Raw genomic sequence first — 23,870 nt, 5'->3', positions numbered from 1 at the left:
TAAGGGAATGGGGAATGCTGGGGTGGCAGCAAGAACCTACACTGGCAAAAGTGCTGCAGATGACTCCACTTTGAGAAATACTTTTTCACAGCATTCCTGAGTCATTTAGTCTCTGTTCCTATTGCACTGATTCCTTCTTATTTATATCATGTATATAACCAGAAACTCTAACCTAAGCTATATTTACTTAGCAAAGAAAAACAACAAAAACTGCACACTGACAACCGGTGCCGGTGACACAGCAAAGCACTCACGGAGCAGCACGAGCCCAGGCTTAATGCAGCGGCTGCAAGGCACATCACGGAGCCACGGGAAAGGAGGGGAAATTCCAAACAGAGTGAACTGGACAGCAGGCTGTCCTTTAGCAGGGGGCCCAAAGAGAAGGTTGCCTTAAACACCCCAATGTGGGGAGCTCAAAGAAAGGAAAAGACTGACTCAGATCAGACCGGCGGGGTTTCAGAAAATCTGGAGACTGGAATTCAGATTCCCCCTTATAGGGGACTAATTTTAAGCTCCTCAAGGACAAACCACACCTACATTTTTACCACTACAAGCTCAGCACCAGTACACTGCCTGATGGAGTAGGCACCTGATAAATATTTGCTCAATGAATAAAGAAAGGAATATTTGGGGGCCAGGAGGTTATCAAGTGAGTGGTCTGGATCAAAAGGCATTAGGCATCAGAAAGAACAACCTCTCTATGAAAGCTTGTATTAAAAAAAAAACAGAAATAAAATCAGAAAACCCTAAACCTTAAATAGTCATTTAGTCTCTGTTCCTATTGCATTGAATAGTAAGTAACTGAACACAACTACATTTGGAAGACTTCAAAAACTGGTCTCCCTCAATTTCCCCACCAAATTGAGTGCTCAATTCTTGCACTTATTTTTCTAGTACCCATATTACAGGTATACTTACTGTGTTGGAATTTTCTCGAAATTCAGAATCTGTGGACAGAAGACTCAAGTCACTCAGACAAAGCGAGTGATTTGCATCCTGTGAAAGAGAAAAAATTCTTATTGAGTACCCCCATAAAAATCAGGATTTATAGTAGCATATCATGTAATAAAACACCTGATTACAATGCCCCAAATGTCTAGATGTAAACCATCTAAACAAGAACTATGTGAATTACTTCACTTTTTAAAATCCTGATATTCTTAGAAGAATCACTTACATTTCTTAAAGATGATTAGTAAAGCGTTTAAGAATTATCTCCCAACTAAGGCTCTAGACCAGTGATGGCGAACCTTTTGAGCCTGGCGTGTCAGCATTTTGAAAAACCCTAACTTAACTCTGGTGCCATGTCACATATAGAAATTTTTTGATATTTGCAACCATAGTAAAACAAAGATTTATATTTTTTATATTTATTTTATATGTTTAAATGCCATTTAACAAAGAAAAGTCAACCAAAAAAATGAGTTCGCGTGTCATAGTTTCGCCATCACTGCTCTAGAATAACAAGTCATGGTAATATGAAATTAACAGTATTTATATAATTAGTCTTATCATTTACAAAGTGATTTCACATAACCTCATTTGCTAGTCATATAAAACTTTGAAGTGTTACTTTACATTTCCATTTGAAATGAGAAAATTAATGGGGAATGGCAGTGAACTGTCCAAAATCACGCAGCTAATTCACAGAACAGAAACCCAGTGCTTCTAACAGAAAGTCCTTCTTCCTTCTATTACATCACAGTGTCCTCAATATGGGCATCTCAGGGGTCCTTCCTCAGAACGTTACTGAGGATTGACTATTAAAATACGGCTGCCTAGGCCAACTCTGAACTCTGGGTTTCTAGAATGCCAGTATCAGTCCACATACTTTGTGGTAACCCTGCTTACCTAATGGATTAGATGTTACCATTCATGCATGCTATCAACAAATATTCACTGAGCATCTACTATGCATTAGGCACTGTTCCAGGCCCAGGGATACAATAATGAACAAAAGCAAGTCCCTGCAGCTACACAGCTTATATTGTAGCAGGAGTTTAGAGTATGGGGAGGGGACAAGCAAATAAATATATTTGTATATAAGATGATAATAAACACTACAGGGGGTAAGGGAATAGGGAATGCTGGGATAGGAGCTGCCCTTTTATTAGAATAGGAAAGGCCTCTTAGATAAGGTGGCATTTGAGCAGATACTGAAGGAAAGAGGGCATAAGTGGGAAAAGTGTTCCAAGCAGAGGATACAGCAAGTACAAAGGCCTGGAGGCAGGCGTGAGCTTCCCTGGTTCAAAGAACCACAGGAGGACAGCATGGCTGAAGCGAGAGGAAGAGATGTAAATTAGGTCAGAGAAGTGACGATGCCAGAGTGTAGGGCCTTGTAACACACTGTAAAAATTTTGACTTTAAGCGACACAAGGAACTACTGGAGAGTTCTGAGGAGAAGACAGACATTACCTGCCCATGGTTTAGAAAGATCACTCTCGGTGACCTATAGAAAAGTGTGTGCCAGGGCAGAGTGGGAGTGCCAAGAAGACCACTCAGCAGGTGACTGCAATAATCCAGGCAAAAGAGGAGAGTGGCTTGAATGAGGTACCCAGAAAGAGTGATCAGATTCTAGATATGTTTTCAAGGTAATGCTAATGGGCTTTGCTAGTAAATGTGAAGTATGAGAGAAATAAAACAACTCCAAGATTTCTGGCCTGTGCCAGTAGAGAAATAGGTGCCACTTACTAAGATGGGAAACCTGCAGGAGGAACAGGTTTGTGCATGTCAAGTTGGAGAAGAGCCGATGATATCTGGGTGGAGATGACAAGTGAGAGGTTGAATGGACAAGTCTAGAGTTCAGAGAGATCCAGGCTGAATATGAATCTAGGACTCAAAGATGGCATTTAAAGCCTGGGGCTGGAGGAGACTTCCACTGGACAGTGCTGAGTGATCCAGAGAAGAGGTCCGAGCACTGTGCACTGGGCCTCCGATGCATACAGGTGGTCAACAGTTAAGCTATCCCTGGATTGCTACCAAAGTCCAAAAACTGATCATGACCTCATAAATGCAGCTTAGCAGACAAAGGCTCTCAAATCTTAACATTTATATCTGGTTTTACAGAAGAAACCAAGGCACAAAGAAGCCATTTGCCTAAGGTCATCCGATTAGTGGCTGAGCTTAGATCTGAATTCAGACAGCTGAGCTCCAGAGCTGCAGTCTTCACAACACATGCAGTTTTGCCTCTTACAACATAGGGATCGGGAACCAGGTTCTGGAATAATAAGTCTAATTATAAGCTCTGGATCCTTAGGCAAGTCATTTCTCTTTGCCTCTAGTTTCTTTATCAGTATATGGGGATAACAGCAGGACTGACCTCACAGAGCTCATGTGAGAGAAAACATAAAAAAGCACTTAGCACAGTATCTGGCACACAGCAAACAATCAGTAAGTGTTATTACTGCTAATAAAACACAGGGAGAGAGTCCGTTTAAAGGGATCCTCTGTTGTTTAGAAGTTGCAAACCACAGAATTAAAGTATGCTGTCAATCCCCAAATCCAAATCATATTATACACTTTAAGAACCTCATTATTCAAAAGGGGGTCAGTTTGCTTCTTTAACTATGAAGTAGTAAGATAATAATAGCACTCACTTTCTAGGTTTAAAAAACATGGTAAGTACCCAATGCCACATTACCAGCAGGAACAGGAAATTCACCCTAGGGTCTCTTGGAATGAGCTGGGAGAGGGAAATACGGTGGAGGAACCTGTCAAAGACTAGACAAAATTGCCTAAAACTTTGCAGAGGCCTGTTCTGTGGTTTAGTGCCTTAAACTGGTGATTGTCAAACCTTTTGGTCTGCAGACAATTCAGAAGGACAAGGGACCCCCCAGCCTCTTCCTGGTTCTCCAATGACAGATTAATGGATGTGTGAGGTAAAGTATTAATTTGTGTTCCAAACTCAAGTACAGATATACCATTTTGCAGATATGCATAGGAAAATACACGCTTTTGGAGCATCTGGCTGGCCCTCTGGAAGCCATTCTAGACCTCGGGTTTCAAGACCTCTTCCACACACAGGAGGGGGAGCTGAATCAAGGGCTGAAGCACCGAGTCTGGTGAGATTTCTGGCTTCTACCACCCCATCCCCAAGACATAGAGCTTGGCCCTGATTTCTTCCCTCTCACTAACAGATACACAGAGATGATGTTTTGACCTTTTATTTTGATACACAAACAATGGTTGCTGTTCTGTGGTGCCCAGTTCAAAGCCAGAGAGAAAACACTGCACACCTCTGATCCGTTGTGAGTTGGAAGTGCATTGTATAAGTGTCCTTTGTTATCGTGACCTTTCATGTGACTTTTGAGACTGTACTGAGTGCTGAATGTTTTCTCACAGCCGTTACTGGGGCAGAAAAAGGGTCGTTCACCTGCAAGAATGACAAGTAGTGTTAATTTGACCATGAAGTCGTTTCACTGAGTTAAGACACCTACTATTCCCTAAAAGAGGGAAGTAGTCTTATGAGGGTTCAGGTTACCAGCTGTTACACATTAGCTAAATTAAATGTTAACCATCTTAATCCTAAAACTCAATGTAGAGCAAAGCACGGAGAAGAGCCTGCTCCGGGGAAGTTTAAAGAGATTACTTTCCCCCAGGTTCTTTTATTGAGTATCCTGGTACTGTTTTCATTTCTTAAGGTTGGATTCCTGAGTCCAACCTTTAGATCCCTTTACCTCTGAAAGAAAGTCAAACATCATAGGTGGAAGGCTAAGCTGATAAGGCTCCCTCCCTCCACAGAGCTCTACAGGTCTCAACAGAAACATCGGTATTTACTGGCTCTCTGAAGATGAAAATGAAAATGAACTTAAACTCACCAGTATGTGTACGGACGTGAGTTTTAAGGTGGTGGCTTGCTGCAAATGCTTTTCCACAGCCATCATGATCACACCTAAATACGTGGTTTAAGCAAAAAGAAACAGCAGTTATCAGCTAATAGACCTTTATCTTCACATCTCTCATAAATAGACTCAAACTAAAATGTTGAGAACAGCAAGATCACGTCAACAAAATTGGATTTAGACATGGGAATGACAAGTCCCTGGAAAAGAAAGGTGACAAATCTGAGATCCGAGGGAGCTGATGGCCCAGGATAAGTATTTCTTGTGCTACAGAAAAGGCACTTATTGAGAGCACTGACAAGAAACGCCTTTTGATGAATTACTTAACAGTATTCTATTGACAATGAGAGCCCATTGGGAAACCTACTGCCAGTGCAGGATTAGAAATACCAACAATGGGCACAGGGGCTCTCAAAGGCATGGAGCCTGAAACATAGCACTAGAATAAAATCATTATCTATTATCTTCCCTTTACATCAGATCTACTTCTTCCTTTACTATCTTGATAACCAAAGCCAGAAGTAATCTTTCCCTCCTATGGGTTTAGTTCCTTTTATGGCGCCTGTCATTTCTAATCTTGTTTTATCTCCTGTGTACACGTTCGTTATCTGTCCCCCTAGACTGTAAACTCTTTGAGGGCAGGGTCCATGCAGTTCTTGACACTGGCTGTAACTCTTGCACACAGCAGACATTCGATAACTATTTATATGGATGAATGTATTTTCTTGGAACCCAAAATATTTTATTTCTTTAAATAGAAAGCTTCTCTAAAGCATTTTACTTTCTAACTACGTATCATCATCTCAAGTCCTACCTAATATTCAAGAAAAGTGAGCAATATTAACATCACAAAAAATGCATATGACTGAACAGAAATCAGAGTCCCCTCAACAGCCCTCAGGGAAAGAGGTGCCTTACGTGTCACAGCATCTGGAGGGTGACCAAGGAGACTCTAAATACTCCTGCTTTAGAGGGGCCTGACTCAGAAAAGCAGCTGTCATTTTAAAATTCAATTACTTTCAACTGCTGTGTAAGAGTTGACTGTCCCTGAAGACTTTTCAATTTCCTGCTATCCTAATGAGGAGATGGGTGATTCAAGAAGGGAAAGGTATGACATGACAATAACAGCAATCTTACCTGACAAGTCAAAGCCATTGTTTATGTGCAATTTTCATCTCTATTATATTGAGGGGGAATCCTTATGAACTGATTATCTCACTAAAAAGTCACATAATCATCCCTAAGTTGTTTTTGAATTCCTACTGAATGCCCAGAACCATACTACATGCTATGAACACAGGAGAAAGGTGATACAAGTCTTTCCTTTAAGCTTCAACATTTATACTTCTATCTATTAAATATAAATGTGTATAAATACATAAATTTAAATATCCTATCTAATAAAAGAGAAACATGGTAATTAGCCATATGTCCGCTACCCTTCCCATTGGCTAATCAGGGAGATATGCAAATTAACTGCCAGCCAAGATGGTGGCCGACACCCAGGCAGCTTGAAGCGAACATGAGGCTTGCTTGCTTCAGTGACGGAGGACTCCAACATTCCCTGCCTGCCGCTGCCGGCCTCTGAGCTTGCAGTTTGAAACATTGTTACAAATATAGAAGCTAAACAAAACCCCAGAAACCTGCTTTCAGCCAGCCGGGATCTCAGAGCTGGAGTTGAAACAGTGTTTCGATTATAGAACCCAAACAAACCAGATACCTGCTTTCAGCAGCCGAGGCCTAAGAGCTGGAGCCAAGCCTCAGAGCTAAAGCTGGCCCAGAATAAAAAGAAAAAAAGGAGCGGTTGGGAGCTTCAGTCACCCGCCAGCCTGAAAACAGCCCTCAGCCCCTCACCCAGACTGGCCAGGCACCCCAGTGGGGACCCCCACCCTGAAGGGTGTGTGACCAGCTGCAAACAGCCATCATTCCCTCATCCAGGCTGGCCAGGCACCCCAGTGGGGACCCCCACCCTGATCCAGGACACCCTTCAGGGCAAACCAACCGGCCCCCACCCGTGCACCTCTATCCTATATAGTAAAAAGGTAATATGCCTCCCAGCACCGGGATCAGCGGAGCCGTGAGGCCTCCCGGCACCGGGATCAGCGTGACAGGGGGCAGTGCCCAAACCCCCTAATCGCCCTGTGGCTCTGTGTGTGACAGGGGCGGGCCACAACCTCCCTATCCGCCCTGCTCTGTTCGTGACAGGGGAAGGCACCCCAACCCCCTGATTGCCCTGTGGCTCTGTGTGTGACAGGGTGCGGCGCCCCAACCCCCTGATCGGCCCTGCTCTGTGTGTGACAGGGCGCGGCGCCCCAACCCCCCCGCCACGGACCCCGCTATGTGTGTGACAGGGTAGAGCCATAACCGCCCCATTGGCCCTGCCCTGTGTGTGACAGGGTGCGGCGCCCCAACCCCCTGATCGGCCCTGCTCTGTGTGTGACAGGGTGCAGCACCCCAACTGCCCCCCACGGACCCTGCTCTGTGTGTGACGGGGTAGAGCCATAACCTCCCCATCGGCCCTGCCCTGAGTGTGACAGGGTGCGGCGCCCCAACCCCCTGGCCCTCCCTGCTCTGTGTGTGACGGGGGCGGTGCCCCAACTCCCCTATCGGCCCTACTCTGTGAGTGACAGGGGTGAACTCCTCAACCCCCTGATCGGCCCTGCTCTGTGCGTGACAGCAGGGAGCTCCCCAACCCCCTGATGGGCCCTGTTCTGTGCGTGACAGGGTACGGAGCCCCAACCCTCCTGATTGGCCCTGCTCTGTGCGTGACAGGGGGTGGCGCCGCAACCTCCCCATTGACCCTGCCTTGAGTGTGACAGGGGGCGGTGCCCCAACCCCCCAATCGGCCCTACCCTGAGCATGACTGAGGGTGGCATCGCAACCTCCCCATCTGCCCTGTTCTGTGCATGACAGAGGGCGGCGCCCCAACTCCCCAATCGGCCCTGCTCTGAGCCCGACCAGGGGTTGCACCTAGGGATTGGGCCTGCCCTCTGCCACCTGGGAGCAGGCCTAAGCCTGCAGGTCGTTATCTCCCGAGGGGTCCCAGACTGCGAGAGGGCACAGGCCGGGCTGAGGGATGCCCCCGCTCCCCCCGGGTGCACAAATTTTTGTGCACGGGGCCTCTAGTATATATATATAAATGGATGCTCCTGTTTGTGTACACATGAGAGATGCTGAAGAAACCACTAAACAAGTGAAAAATAAAACACTTGCACCACTAGCCTAAGTAGTCCTATGCCGTCTTTCCCCTTTTGTCTCCTCCTACTCTTCCCACCGAGTCTCGGGTAAGTATCCCTTCCCCTGTGCCCAAAGCACTCTGGGCATCTCAGTCTCAGATGCTGTCTGGCTGCCTGTGGTTCTTTGTTACCAGACTAAATTTCTCAAGAGGAGAACCTGTATCATAGCATTTCTCTGGCACTGATAAAAATCCTACCATCTAAGTGAGTTGCAACAAATGCTTTGCAAAATAAAAGGAAGAATGAGGCAGGAAGCCATCATCCAGAGTGAGGGTGCCCGTGGAATTCATCACCCTCCCTCCCGTCCACAGTAACTGGGTATAGCCATCCTGGGGAGCGTGAGCACTGCCAAAGGACTAGTGACAGGAAGTTTCTTCCCATAAAAAAGTTTTAGAGTGCATCAAGATACCCAGCCGGAACCTGACCAGTGACAAATAGAAAACAGTAAGACCTACCGAAATGGCTTTTCTCCTGTGTGGGTTCGAATGTGCTTCCTCAGATCGCTGAGTGTGGTGAAGTACTTGCTGCAGCCTTCAGATTCACAGTTAAACGTTTTCCCTGTGTGAAGCCTCTGATGTGCTTTCAGCCTGTAAGATAGCCCAGAGAAAGGCCCTTTGTCATGATGTATTACAGAGCCTCCCACACAGCTAACAGCCTCCAGGGTCAAGTGCACAAGCCTACGGCAAGTAAGATCTTTTATGAGAGAAGTAATTTCATTTACGGCTAAGTAAATACTGACTACTGATTTAATAAAAAATAATACATACTGGAAATAAAATAATAACATTGGGAGAATGGGCTTTGGGGAAGGGCCAAGTGTGATGGAGATGGCGGCAGGGGAGAGGGGAAGAAATAGAGCTTAATCCTTAACTTCCATAGTGGGAAGTCAATATCCTAAAGTGGAAAAATCAAGAAGGAGCAAAATGAGCCAAATATTTAAAAGCATGGAAGTAAATATAAAAATATTAATATAGCCCTAATCGGTTTGGCTCAGTGGATAGAGCGTCGGCCTGTGGACTCAAGGGTCCCAGGTTCGATTCCGGTCAAGGGCATGTACCTTGGTTGCGGGCATATCCCCAGTAGGGGGCGTGCAAGAGGCAGCTGATCAATGTTTCTCTCTCATCGATGTTTCTAACTCTCTATCCCTCTCCCCTCCTCTCTGTAAAAAATCAATAAAATATATTTTATAAAAAAAATATAATCACATAAAAAAATAAATAAAATATATTTTAAAAAATATTAATATTAAGCTAAAAGAGTAGAAAGTGGTTGCTGTGAAGGGGGAGAAATGGGGAGGTACATCTTTTGTAACGAACCTATTAGAGCTATCTACTTTGTAAACATTGAGAATGTATAACCTTGATAAGATTAAAAATGTTTTTTTAATTGCTTAAAGTATTACAAAGAGTATTGCATATGTTTCCTTTTTTAAAAAAAATGTTTTTAAAATAGTAAAAAAAGGATTAAGTGCATCAGAATTCTATATTCCAAAACGTTTTGCTCAATGAGAAGTATATAGCATAGTGGTATGGGCGTGACTCTGGAGCCTGGGACTCAAATCCTGGTCCCACCTCCTACGAGACCCTAAGCTGGGCTTCCATTTACTTATTAGTGCTGTGAGGATTAGCACTCAGAACAGTGCCCTGCACACAGTGGGCGCCTTAGAAACGTCAGCTCTTGTTATGTTTGTTATTTTACACTCAGTGTTGAAGACTAGTAAGTCTCCTGATACCAATGGTGGGAAAGGGAAAGGGCTTAACAAGTGGACCACGCCCCATTTCTCAGGCTAGACAGAAAGTACGCTCCCTCAAAGTGAGAGAGGAGTGAAAATGACAGAAGCCTTAGTACCAAGGTTCTGAGCCAAGGGAGATAGCACTCTATGCCAAATACTCAAATCCCCGGGCCAGGATGGCACTACAGGAGAAATAAAATCTAAACACAAATGTACCATCCTTGTCAGGCAACCTTTAAATCCCGGAAAGGGAAGTCTGCTGTGCGAGGAGAGCTGTGCAATGGTGACAGCGAGGGTAGAGCTGGCGGCGCAGCGGGAGGAAAGCTGACCTGTACAGCGTGTTGAACGCCTTCTCACAGCCCTGCACGTCGCACTCAAATGGCTTCTCCTTCGTGTGCACTCGCACGTGGATCCTGAGGCTGTAGGAGGTGAGGAAGGCCTTGCCGCAGCCCTCCTGGTTACAGACAAAGGTGTACTCTCCTCGGTGAGTCTTCTGGTGGGTGCGCAGGTTGCCTGCTGTGCTGTAGGTGCGGGGACAGCCCTCGAAGGTGCACTGGTACCGCTTTACCTGGCAGACAGAGGACACCTCAGCAACAGGACAAAAGAGCTGCCCAGGCTCTAGCTGCCCCCTGAGCTTGGCTCCCAGGAGATGTGGGTGACACAGAAACACAGAAAATAGCCTCTAACAACAAAGTGGGGCTATCTTCCTGTTGATCAAATCACTCCTGGACAAAAAACAATGAGTAACGGGGAACAGACAGCTTGTAGAGAGGTGACTATTCTAGGTGAATATAAGAAGGGTGTTGCAGACTTTAGTATACATCTGCCCTCTAAAGGGGGGCATACACTCTTACAGTTACCCATATTCAAACTTGGCCCTAGCCGGTTTGGCTCAGTAGATAGAGCGTCAGCTCGCAGACTGAAGGGTCCTGGGTTTGATTCGGGTCAAGGGCATGTACCTTGGTTGCAGGCTCTATCCCCAGCCCTGGTCTGAGCGCATTCAGGAGGCAGCCAATCCATGTGTCTCTCTCACTTTGATGTTTCTCTCTCTCTGTCTCTCTCCCTCCCTCCCACTCTCTAAAAATCAATGGAAAATTGTCCTCGGATGAGGATTAACAAAACAAAACAAAACACAAAATTTTACTTCAGTTTAAGTCAAACATCCTGTCCTATGGCACTATATCTTGATTGGAACTGACCAATGTTAAATTGAGTAGTCTAAAACATCCTAAAATTTACATATTCAGTCATATGCATATTAGCAGGTACAAACTAGCATAGTTTCCACTGAATATTTTCAAGTCTACAAAATGAAAACAATGTATCATGAATTTCTCAGAGCCTGACATTTATCGAACTGCTAGACGCTGGATTTCCTTTTACCACCAAACTCTTTCAAAGAGTAGTTTTCCCTTGTGCCTTCTTCACTTCCCACAATGCCCGTGTATTCCTTGCTACTTGGCGAGCTGGCTTCGCTGTTATGAAAATACTCTCTTGAATTCCTGGTGGCCAAACTCTTTATCCCTCCCCACTTCCCTTCATTTGCAAAAAGATCTCAAGGCTGATGCCCTCTCCTGAAAATTTGTCCTATATCACACAGGAGTTCCTTGGGGCTCTCTTTATCTTCTCTGAGCCACTCCTTTCCTTTAACCTCTAAATGTAGGTTTATTCCCAAACTCTCTCGTCTCCCAAACCTGCCCCATCTCTACACTGGTGCAGAGGAAGCAGCATTCGACTTGGCGGGAGAAGACTGAATTCTGGCACTTATGTTCAAGACTTTGAGCACCTCATTTCACTTCTCTGAGTTTCAGGTCCTTATTTCTAAAATGCGAATATGAATGCCTGCCCTGACTGTCTCACAGTGCTTTTCTTTGAGTGGAACAAAAGACGATAAAACATTTGTGAAGCCAAAACCGGTTTGGCTCAGTGGATAGAGCGTCGGCCTGTGGACTGAAAGGTCCCAGGTTTGATTACGGTCAAGGGCATGTACCTGGGTTGCGGGGACATCCCCAGTAGGAGGTGTGCAGGAGGCGGCTGATCGATGTTTCTCTCTCATCGATGTTTCTAACTCTCTATCTCTCTCCCTTCCTCTCTGTAAAAAATCAATAAAATATATTAAAAAAAACCAAACATTTGTGAAAATACTCTGTAAATGCTCTGATGCTATACCTCTCAGGGTGCTAGGACTGTCTACTCTTCAGCTTTAGCAAAATCTTCATCCTTTAAACCTGCCTCCAAAGCCTCAGTTTGTATTAGTGTTACTAACGACACTGGTGTTGCTCATTCAGCAGTTACTGAACTACTATGTCCCAACCAACAAGCTCGTTATCACACACAAGAAAAAGTAAGCAAGACCAAAATCTCTGCTTTTAAGAAATGTCCACTTTAAGGAGGCAGACGTGCACAAGTTATTATACACCAGGCTGAGGCTAACAACAGACACATGGTGCTTGGGAGCATAAAAAAGGGAAAGCTGCCAAAACCGGTTTGGCTCAGTGGATAGAGCGTCGGCCTGCGGACTGAAAGGTCCCAGGTTCGATTCCGGTCAAGGGCATGTATCTTGGTTGCGGGCACATCCCCAGTGGGGGGTGTGCAGGAGGCAGCTGATCGATGTTTCTCTCTCATCGGTGTTTCTAACTCTCTATCTCTCTCCCTTCCTCTCTGTGAAAAAATCAATAAAATATATTTTTTTAAAAAAAGGGAAAACTAACCCCTCTCAGAAAGACTGGAAATCAGTGAGGCTCAGAGACCAAGGTACTTACTCTCTCTGAACTGAGGGTGTCTTTTTGCTTGCCTGTTAAAGCCTATTTTTTAAGGAACAAAGTGAAAAGGCCTTCCTCACGCAAACCGGGAAGAAGGACATTCCAGAAAGAGGTAACTGACACCTGGGGAACTGCAGGGAGAAATGGATGCGTTTTTTGGTACAGGGAACACCAAAAACTCTTATAGTATGAGAAAGACTGGAAGGAGAAGACTCTAGAAAAAAAAGGCAAAGCCTCCTCAGTTAAGCTATGGAGTAGAGAAATAGGACAATGGGGAGCCATCAACAGGTTTTAACGAAGACAGCGAGACACCCAGATCTGGGGTTTAGGAGAGCATTCTGGTATTCTGTGGAGGACAGACTGGAGTAGAAGGGAAAGATTAAGAGAAGAGGACAACAGTTCGGGGGAGAGATGAAAAGAATCTGAACTGGGGAAGTAACAGTGGACAATGTGAGAGATGAATTCTAGAGACATCAAAGGGGGAGAAATGACAGCCTCTAGGGCAGTGATGGCAAACCTTTTGAGCTCGGCGTGTCAGCATTTTGAAAAACCCTAACTTAACTCTGGTGCCGTGTCACATATAGAAATTTTTTGATATTTGCAACCATAGTAAAACAAAGATTTATATTTTTGATATTTATTTTATATGTTTAAATGCCATTTAACAAAGAAAAATCAACCAAAAAAATGAGTTCGCGTGTCACCTCTGACACGCGTGTCACAGGTTTGCCATCACTGCTCTAGTGACAACTGGGTGCTGAGGAGTCAAAGGGGTCAGGGAGAGGCAAAGTCAAGGTCAAAGGCCTGGATGACTAAAGAGATGGTCACACCACCAACTTGGGGCTGGATGGGAGCTGGGGGAGAGTTGAGGAGTTGGGGTTGAGGCACTGCCATGACTTCCAGATGGAAATGTCTAGTAGCCAGTCAGACATACAAGCTGGAAGCTAAGAAACAGGTCTGTGCAGGAGTCTGGTACACAGATAGTAGCCTACTTGACCGGCAAACTACAGCAGGCTCAGATCCAGCCCCTGCGGCTACTTACTGTATAACCTTGGGGAAATCACTTGAACTTACTGAGCTCACGTTCCTTAGTTATAACATGGAGGAAACAAAATCTATGTTTCTAGTGTTGTTGTAAGGATTAGGTATCATTTGCAAAAGCATTTAAATATAGTGAATGCCTTACAGTAGGTACTCAATAAAATAATAGCTCTTTAAGGGGACAAAGGCTAGACCATGAAAGTCACCAATGTTTAAGGTAATGGTACAAGAAAAGAAGCCATTGAAGGGTGAGCGGGAGGAAGGGCTGGGGAGAAAAAGGGTCTCTAACATCTGCAGGGTGCCAACGACTGACTACTTGTTGGTTATAAGGAGAAAAGAAAAACTTTATACTGGAACAACCAGGCTGTCACCTGTACCACACAGCTACACCTTGTTGATGCTAGCAGTGGGGCAGCTAGCTATGATGAACCCCACCAGGTGATGCAATGTGAAGGACATGGTCCCTTCTATGAAGTATTCTTGCCAAAAAGTTGATCCTGAATCTAAGTAACTGTAGAAGGACATTTTTTACTATTGTAAAAAGGGAAACTGAAAATGGACTGAATATTAGATGGAGGGATTATTGCTAATTTTGTTAGGTACAATTAGGTGCAATGGGCTTTTTTGTGTGTGTGGAGCTGTATACTGAAGTACTTAGCTGTATACATAATGTCTAAATACTTCAGCAAAGAATAAATAGATTTAAAAAAAAAAAGGGTCTCAAAGAAAAAAAGACATGAGGGGGGGAGGGCATGTGCTGGGATGGGGGAGCGGCCGGGGAGTGGTCAATGGGGGAAAAGGGAGAGTTATGTAATACTTTAAACAATAAAGAATTTAAATTAAAAAAAGAGAAAAGAATGATCAAAATTTTAAATGTCGGTGAAAACAAGGAAGATAAGGACTGAGGAAACTACTGTATCCGGTAGCTAGAAATTCACTAATGACTCAGCAAGACTAGTTTTGTGGGGTTTTTTGTTTTTTTTTAATATATTTTTTATTGATTTTTTACAGAGAGGAAGGGAGAGAGATAGAGAGTTAGAAACATCGATGAGAGAGAAACATCGATCAGCTGCCTCCTGCACATCTCCTACTGGGGATGTGCCCGCAACCCAGGTACATGCCCTTGACCGGAATCGAACCTGGGACCTTTCAGTCCACAGGCCAACACTCTATCCACTGAGCCAAACATCGATGAGAGAGAAACATCGATCAGCTGCCTCCTGCACATCTCCTACTGGGGATGTGCCCGCAACCCAGGTACATGCCCTTGACCGGAATCGAACCTGGGACCTTTCAGTCCGCAGGCCGATGCTCTATCCACTGAGCCAAACCGGTTTCGGCAGCAAGACCAGTTTTAATGGACTGCTGGGGTCAGCAGTCTAGGTGAAGTGGAGGAACAGACTGGAGATGGAGACCAGCAGAAGTGTTTGTTTTTGTTGTCTAAGGAAGGCCTGTCTTGAGCATATTTGGGAGGGGAAAGGTCCTTGCAGAGAGTAAAGCTGAGGATCTAGGGAGGAACGTAGAGAAGGACATTTAAAAGTCTGGGTAGAAGCTAAGCTTCAGGTAGGAAGAGAGACACTGAGTTTCAGAGAACAGAGGAATGAGATAAGGATGGGTGTGACTCAAGGGTGGACAAGGTTTCTGTAAAGAGACAAACAGTAAATATTTTAGGCTTTGTGGGCCATGCAGTCTCTGTTACAACCACTCAGCTCTGCTGCTCTATGTGGAAGGAGCCATAGGCAATACATAAATGGACAAATAAGGCTGTGCTCCAAAAATGCTATGACAATGAAATTTGAATTTCATGTCATTTTCGTGCATCATGAAATACTGTTCTTATTTTGATATTTTAAAATATAAAATACCAGCCCAGCCAAGTGTGGCTCAGCAGCTGAGAGGTTGAATGTTGACCCAGGAACCAAGAGGTGATGGGTTCGATTCCCGGTCAGGGCATATGCCCAGGCTGTGGGCTCAATCCCCGTTGGGGGTGTGCAGGAGGCAGCTGACCAATGATTCTTTCATCACTGATGTTTCTAGCTCTCTCTTCCTCTCCTTTCTTCTCTGAAATCAATAAAATAATTCAAAATAAGTATATAAATAAAATGTAAAAAACATTTTACAAAAACAGGCATCTGGATGGATCTGGTCTATGGGCCACATTTGCCAACCCCTAAAACCAGTGGGGGTCGGGGGGTGAGGGGCCCTGACTCCTCCCCTCTCCCCTCCCACTCCTCTCTTATCTATCCAACCTTCAATATGATCTTGCACAAGTCTGGATTCCTCAGGCAAGTGCTCTCACTTATTCATTCCTGACCCTTCCCACTGCCACCAGGGAGGTGCTGCACAAACATCTGTTGCGCTGAATCACTGGCCCAGCAGTCCAGGCCTTCTCGTGTCTCGGAGCCTGGCTTGGAGGCCTCCCGCTGCCAGATTTATTCTGAAACTGTTCTACACATGCCATCGCTCTGCTCAAACAATAAATCCAGTTCCTTAGCCTGACAGTCAAGATCCTTCGTAGGTCCTCTTCCGTCTTCTATTGCATTACTCCAGTACAAAGTAGGCTCTGTCTCGGCCTACAGGCAACAGCACACCCTTCCCCAAATGCAACACTGCATTTCCACTTCTCTGCCTTTGCTTTCTCCTTTTTCTCTACTGGAAATGGCTGGTTCCTTTCTTCTCTGCTTTTCTGAGTCTCTCTCTTCAATTCAAGCTTTACTGCCTACCTCCAAAGCCCTCATCGGATGTTAATCATCCCACGTCTAAGTGACAGTGCCCTTCTCTGAATTCAAATATTGAACTATACCAATCATTGGACACTTATTGATTATCCACTCAAACATATATCTTGACTTCCCATCAAGGCTAAAATCTCTTTGGTGTTGCCAGATAGAGATTTCAAAATAACCACTGACCAGGAAAGAGAAAAGGGCTGTGAGTGCTGCAATCAAGGAGTCTGCATGTCTCAATCGTAAAGCCTATGACAAGGACGAAAGATAAGAGCAGAATTTCATTCTTAAGATGCTGCAACAGCTGATAACTTTATAGGTAACAGTACAATCAATAATTAACTACCCTTCCCTGTCTCACTGCCCTTCAATCCCTACTCCCATCAGGGTTCTTACTTAGCCAATTCAAGTTTCAAATAAATGTTCCTCCGCAAGGAACTCTTTCCTAATTGACTCCCAACTCCTACCACAAACTAGGTATTCTTGTTATAGGTTCTCATAGCTTCCTCTATTTCTTTAAATCATATAATACCATTAAGATTAAATAATTTAACAATTTATATCATTATCTATTTAGTTGCTAGGCACAGCAGTAGCTAAGGAGGCACTAAATAAGTTATTTCTTGAGTTAAATGAATGAATGGCTATTCTCCTTTTGGGCTATAGGTTCCATGAGAACAGGGACTGCATCTGTCATGCCTGTCTTGGTCACTGCCACAGCCTCAGGGCTACTCTTGTGGAGAAGTGGCACTCAATGCATATTTGTTGAATGAAGGAATAAATGACTAAACAAATGAACAAAATAAAACCAGCAGGACTTGATGCTGAGGAAAGTAGTAACAAGGACTACAAGTGACAAAGGAACAGAGTATCAAGGAAGATGTTAACTAGGTCAAATATGGCAGAGATGACTGATAAGCATTTCTTGGATTTGGCCAACTCACAAAGTCATAATTGCCCCAGCAAGACTAGCTTCATTGGAGGAGTAAGAACAGAAACCAGAATGTAATGGGCTGAGAAATCAGAGAAAAGCAAGAAGCTGGAGACAATGAATAGAACTACTTTTCAATAAACTCGGCTGCAACAGCTGTTTTTGATAGAGAAGCAAATTATGAAATGACAAATTCTACATTTTTTTGCAAAAGCTGTGCACCTGCTGATTAACAGTTGTCCTTAAATTCTGCCTAAACCTATAATGTCTTAAAGTTAATATGTTTACACTATTAGATGTCAAAATTTTATGAAACATTCTGATCATTCACTGCTGCACTGCATAAACTCATAAGGAATTCGATGTTGCTCTTCCCTCTGTCTTCAAGAAGGTGCTTGATTATGCTAATTGCATAGAAGATTTTTAAATAAAAGGATGCAACGTCATCTCATAATAATCCATTCCTAACAAATATTATAGCTAGGAAATGTGTCTCTACCATACTTGAAATACACTTCCTTTCTTTCTCTGTCTTTAGAAAGAGTTGATCAGTTCCTTCAACTACGATGTTCTATGCTATGAAGAATAATATGCAAAATAAACAGCATGATCTAATTAAATTAATAACTGAAGTAAAGGTAGAAAAAGGCAAAATCTGGTTAGGAAAGGTTTTACTCCATTCAATTCAATTCCATGAGTACAATTCCAGAGATCATAAAACGCTTAAGTAAAAGACCTAACAGTTGAGTTGAGTCCTAAAGGTGAAGCAATGCTTACTAAGTGAAGTAACAAGACTCAAGGAATTCTGTAGTTCACACAGATAGGAAATGGCAGCGCTGGAATTCAAATCCAGGTACTGGTAAGTTCACAAGCCCATGCTCTTATCTACAACCTCACCCACTACTGCCTCCCTATATTGCAGTGCTCTTTATCGACTACTGTGTTTTCACTGTAATCAAGTTAAACTAAAATTAGTTTGAATTCCAAGTAAAAATTAAAATTGATCTGTGTTCCCCAACTCACTACTAAATGAAAGTGGTAAAGCAGCACAAGTGACAGGATACTGTCTACCGTGAATTTAAAAGAAAATTTTCACTGGATAATTGACACAGATAAATCAGAAACTCAATAATTTGGGGGGAAATTAAATCAGCAGGTTCCCAGTATTGCTTTCTATGGGGCAAGAGACATTACCCTGACCTTTTAACAAATGAATCCACTATTCTAACATACATTGAAAAGCAAACATGTTATTTTTTATAACTTATTCTATGAAATCGAAAAAAAATCATCAGGATGGAAAAACTCCACCCCAGGTTTTTCCTAAGTAAACCAGGTATATTCCTAAGTTTTTGTTTAATCCTTACCCAAGGATATGTTTATTGATTTGAGAGAGAGGGAGGGGGAAAGGGATTTAGAGAAACATCGATCGATTGCCTCCGATGCATGTCCTGATTGGAGACCGAACCCACAACCTAGGTATGCGCTCTGATAGGAAATCTAACCTGTGACCCTTGGGTGCATGGGATGATGCTACAACCAACTGAGCCACCTGGACAGAGCTGAGGATATGTTTTTTATTGCTTTTTAGAGAGAGAAGAAGGAAGAGAGTGAGAGAAACCTTAATGTGAGAGAGAAACAAACATTGATCAGTTGCCTCCTGTATGCACCCTAACAGAGAATCGAACCTGCAACCTTGGTACATGCCCTGACTGGGAATCGAACCTACAACCTTTAGGTGTATAAGACCATGCCCAACCAAATGAGCCACCTAGCGAGGATAGGCCATGAGTTAGATTAAATGCTGGGGCCAGGACCAACTTCCAGATGTTAATTTCTGGAGCTCCTTTCTACGTACTCATAAAATTGAACCATGCATACTCTATTGTCATATGTTCACAATTGTTGTCAATCATGGACACTACATAATAAAAAGTATGTGAGAAAATAAATACTTAATTTTTTTTAAAAAAAAGTAACTTGGCTGAGAAAAGAGAGAGAGAGACAGGAGAATTAGGAGGGGATAGAGACTAGGATGATATTTGTATTAAAGGTGGGAGAAATGGCTGACTGTCAACGCAAATGCCTACTCGCTCATAAAATGCTGAATAAACGAGTAATCTCTCACTCCATTTGGAGATGCCAGTAAATGGAGTCGCTATTCTGGCTTTCAGAATCATTTTAAACAGCACCAGATTTCACAAAAAGGAAAAGCAAAACCTCCTCAAACTGGATCAGAACAGGAAGTTGCAAAAAACCGTGTAAGTTTTCCTGGTTACATAGAGAAGGTATTGCAACATGTGGTACATTTAAACACAATTAAGGATATCATGCATGCATGCTTAAAAAAATTATGTTCCAGAAATTCTACTGTCCCACGTGCTAGGAATACAGGACAAATAACCCTTGCTCTCAAGGAGCTCAAAATGAAGAAGAGATTCAAACAAAGAGCAAGATGGTACAAAAAAATGTGCTGATAAATGGATGTCAGAATATAGAGAAATGTAGAGAAAAAGCATTTAACTTAGAGTGGGGAATGAGTAAGATAAGCTGCTCAAAGAGGTGATGCCCAAGCTAACGTCAAAGAACTTGAGGGAGAGGTGACTCATAATTAATTTGCCTATCAAAATTAAGTAAGAGTATATACAATATGAACATGTCATTGAAGATTCCAACAGATGATGTTTCTCCGAAAGAGCCTGAGACCTGCATCACCTGAATGTTCCTGTGTAGCCTTCAGAGAGGGCTGTGGATCGCTAAGTTAGGGAGCTCGGAGAGAGCACGGTTGGGCTCACTGAGGATGGGGTCTGATGCTAGTAACGGGCAGGAAGCATGAGCTTTCAGAGAACTGATGTTGCTTTACAAAGTGTTCTAAGTAGTTCTAGAACAGAGACACATCTATCAAAGATGATTGCCTTTGTTAAGTCCACAGAATCAGAAAAGAAAGGTGAATGAAATAAGCAAAAATGAGAACATTAAAACCCAGAACTCCAGGAGACAATGCTTAAAAAATTTCCGAAAAAGACAAAAAGCTGGGCCTGAGTCTGAGAGAATGAAACTCTACGCACATTAACAGCCCATGCTACGGAACGGAGCTCTGATTCTGAGCACCCAGCATATGGACATTCTTACAAGCGAATGACTGGCTGGGACACTGTGGCTGAAGGAGCTGCCCTTCCCTCCCCATCACTAGGGACTTCCCCTTCCCTCCCCCTGATACGAACTCTGCTCCTCTGCTGGCACTGATCTCATCCCTTCCACACGTCCTGTACAACCAGAGCTCAAAGGAGAAGTAGAAGAGCTGTGAACTGACCTCATTTCTTTACCAGGCCGCCCAGTGTCCACCACCAGAGCTACATTCAGACAGCTGTTCCCACTCCTTAACCTTTCACCCTTGGAACTAACGGCATCGTGCTGCCCCTAATTTCTCAGCCCTTTTCACAGCTAACAGGTCTGTGTCCTTTCTCCCCGTCTTTGCAAAAATAGTGTACTATGCTAGAAAGGCATAGACAGGCTTTGGCATGCAGAAAGTCCTCAGTTCGAATCTCAGTTTACCACTTGCTAATAGTATGTTTCTAAGTCTCAGTTTTCCCACCTGTAAAATGAGGGCCAATAGTACTTACTTATAAGATTGTTATGAAAATTAAATACAAAACTATATTAAAGCCCTTGATAGCCGAAACCGGTTTGGCTCAGTGGATAGAGCGTCGGCCTGCGGACTGAAAGGTCCCAGGTTCGATTCCGGTCAAGGGCATGTACCTGGGTTGCAGGCACATCCCCAATAGGAGATGTGCAGGAGGCAGCTGATCGATGTTTCTCTCTCATCGATGTTTCTAACTCTCTCCCTTCCTCTCTGTAAAAAATCAATAAAATATATTTAAAAAAAAAAAAAAAGCCCTTGATACAGCAACTCCCATACAGCAGGCACTCAACAGACGCAGCCATCGCACCCTCTCCCACTGCTATTGCCAGCATAACAGGAGTCCTCATTCTTTAGCTCTAAGAGCCTCGGCTTTGCCTGGCGCCCCAACTGCCCACCGTGGAAGTACAGGGGAACCTCGTTTCTCAAACTTAATCTGTTCCTGAAGGCTGTTCGAAAATCGAATCATTTTTTCCCATTAGAAATAATGTAAATTGAATTAATCCGTTCCAGAAGCCCAAATGATTCCTTATTTTAACCTTTCTTATAAACAGTACATGTCTATTGCACTGTTTAACCTATAATAAACACTTTAAAAACAAAAAGAACGTGAAATGTAAATTTAACAAAAAGGAAAGGAAATACAGTAAAGATGAAAATTTTACAATAATTATAAGTAGCATCAAAAGCAAAAAAACACAAAAATATTCACAGCACAATATCCTGAGATTTTAACAGTGGTAAATTGACTCATATTTTTGCATTCTCTCCTTTATCTGTCACCTGAGAGATGCATGACTCATCATACAGGTATCAGCATGAAAGGGCTGTCCAGTTGAGAAGCGAATTGTTCAGAGATGGGAGTTGTTCGAGAAACAAGGCTCCACTGTATCTATCAGTGGCCTGGGTGCTAAGGAAGTCAAAGGGAGCCGAGTGGGAGAGCAGAGGATTAGCTGTGGCCAAGGTTGGAGCCCTGCAGTAGGACTACAAACCTGTTCTCATTTAAAAACATGGTTATAAACCATGGTTCACATTCCATCGTGGTATTCACATGACAGCTGAGCTAATTACGAGTTATCGGGACTTCTGCAGACTGTCCTGGAACCTAACCAAAATTTATAACTTTGTTTTAAGGAGAAGATGCTTCCCTAGGAGTTCCTACCAGAGACCAATGTAAACTCTTCTTAAACTGGAAATTACCTCCCAACCTCCTTCAAGAACCATGTGGGCCAACAAGAAAGAGAAGTAAATAAACATTCACTGAACAACCACGATGCACCAGACATTAAGCTAAATGTTTTATGCTTAGAGTGATGTATATTTATTATGAATAAATGTCATTTCATCTGCACAAAATGCAATGAGGTATTTTTATTTCAATTTTATAAGAGTGGTAACAGAGCAACTTGTCCAAGGCCATATCGTATATACCAAAACAAAGATGGAACCAAGGTCTAAATTATCCCTGTGCAAATCAAGAAAAAACAATTTTAAGAATAAGCTTGGTTTAGCCGAAACCGGTTTGGCTCAGTGGATAGAGCGTCGGTCTGCGGACTAAAAGGTCCCAGGTTCGATTCCGGTCAAGGGCATGTACCTGGGTTGTGGGCACATCCCCAGTGGGATATGTGCAGGAGAAAGCTGATCGATGTTTCTCTCATCGATGTTTCTAACTCTCTATCTCTCTCCCTTCCTCTCTGTAAAAAAATCAATAAAATATATTAAAAAAAAAAAAAAAGAATAAGCTTGGTTTAAATAAGAGAAAGACATGAAAATACAAATTCTTTCTCCAATGTTCCAAAATAGCAACATTTTAGCAAAACCCAACAGGTACAGCCTACATAACATGTACCTCTGAGACCTGTTATTCCTGCAGCACCATATTGGAAAACCACCCTTGTCCCTTTTCCAGGCCAGCAAGCCCCAGTGAGGGAAATGCTGATGACGGGGACAGGTATGTAACACACATGCAGGCTTGCAGGGGACAGCGCTACAACAGCTTCATCTGGTGGTAAACGGGAAAATGCTTCCAGCCCTGGACTCCTACGGAACTTTGTATACACGTACAGCTTCTAGCAGTTTCCATCCTGGATTCTAAGTCCTGGGGAGGAACTATTTGACAAAAGTAGATACCCAACAAGTAAAAGCTGTGGAAAGAATGAATGGATCCTTAACTCTAGAATTTCAAGCAAAAACTGTCTCTGTCTTTCTTAGTTCTAAATGACAATTCCATGTGAGTTCAGAAGGAACCTGTACAAAAATATAATGATAATTTATACAAAGAATGAAAGTGGCCGGTTCCCCTCTGGGAAAGCCAGCACCCTCCTGGTTTGAGTGGACCGATCATTCCACAGCCCGAGGGACTGATAATGAGGAACGAGGAATTGGAAGGAAGTATCCCAAAGTAAAGGTCCCACTGCAAAAAGGCTCTGAAACCCTGGAGTCAGATTTCCCCCCTTACTCTTCTACTTCAAATTTGTCACACTAGAAAAAATAAGTCTCCTTTTGTCACTAACCAATATAGCAAGCAGCCTCATTCATAAAGCATCACTGTAACTGTGCTTCTCGGTAGAAAAAGATACTCCTTCTCAATCAGTGCACTGGAATACTTTGGTACAACAACAACGTATTAGGTATAGGATTGCTGGCTTTCTTCACACGTCTCCGACAACTATTCAGCAGAAAAGTGACAAGGTCGGTAAGCCACAGGGGTGGGGGGCTTCGGGAGCAGCACTACAACAGGTGGTTGTGCATTATGTTCACCAATGTGTTTCAAACAGAGATGGATGAACATGAAAATATTCACAGCACAGTATTAGTCCTGGCAGGTCCTCAGGAAGGGCAGAGATTCAAATTTGGGAGCAACTCTTAAGAATGCTGATCTGGAACAGAGTAACACAACTTTGGAAATTTTTCAAAGCTACCAAACCAACAGGTAGGCATAGTAAAACAGCAAGTATGAGA

At 43.4% G+C, this 23,870-nt stretch overlaps 1 protein-coding gene across 2 annotated transcripts in view; it reads right to left on the bottom strand.

The window, feature by feature from the left end:
- The window catches only part of MTF1 (metal regulatory transcription factor 1), a 40,488-nt gene that overhangs the window by 8,895 nt on the left and 7,723 nt on the right, over window positions 1–23,870 (bottom strand). For both annotated transcript variants that reach the window (XM_059690124.1, XM_059690123.1), the window contains exons 3-7: window positions 10,139–10,377; window positions 8,533–8,664; window positions 4,818–4,891; window positions 4,236–4,372; window positions 919–996 (exon numbers count right to left, since the gene is read on the bottom strand). In XM_059690124.1, coding sequence (XP_059546107.1) covers window positions 919–996; window positions 4,236–4,372; window positions 4,818–4,891; window positions 8,533–8,664; window positions 10,139–10,377 — 660 coding nt within the window. The remainder of the gene's footprint in view (window positions 1–918; window positions 997–4,235; window positions 4,373–4,817; window positions 4,892–8,532; window positions 8,665–10,138; window positions 10,378–23,870) is intronic.

The sequence above is a fragment of the Myotis daubentonii genome, chromosome 3, assembly GCF_963259705.1.
Source record: "Myotis daubentonii chromosome 3, mMyoDau2.1, whole genome shotgun sequence".
Lineage (NCBI taxonomy): Eukaryota > Metazoa > Chordata > Mammalia > Chiroptera > Vespertilionidae > Myotis > Myotis daubentonii.
This window is presented reverse-complemented; position numbering and strand designations above follow the sequence as displayed.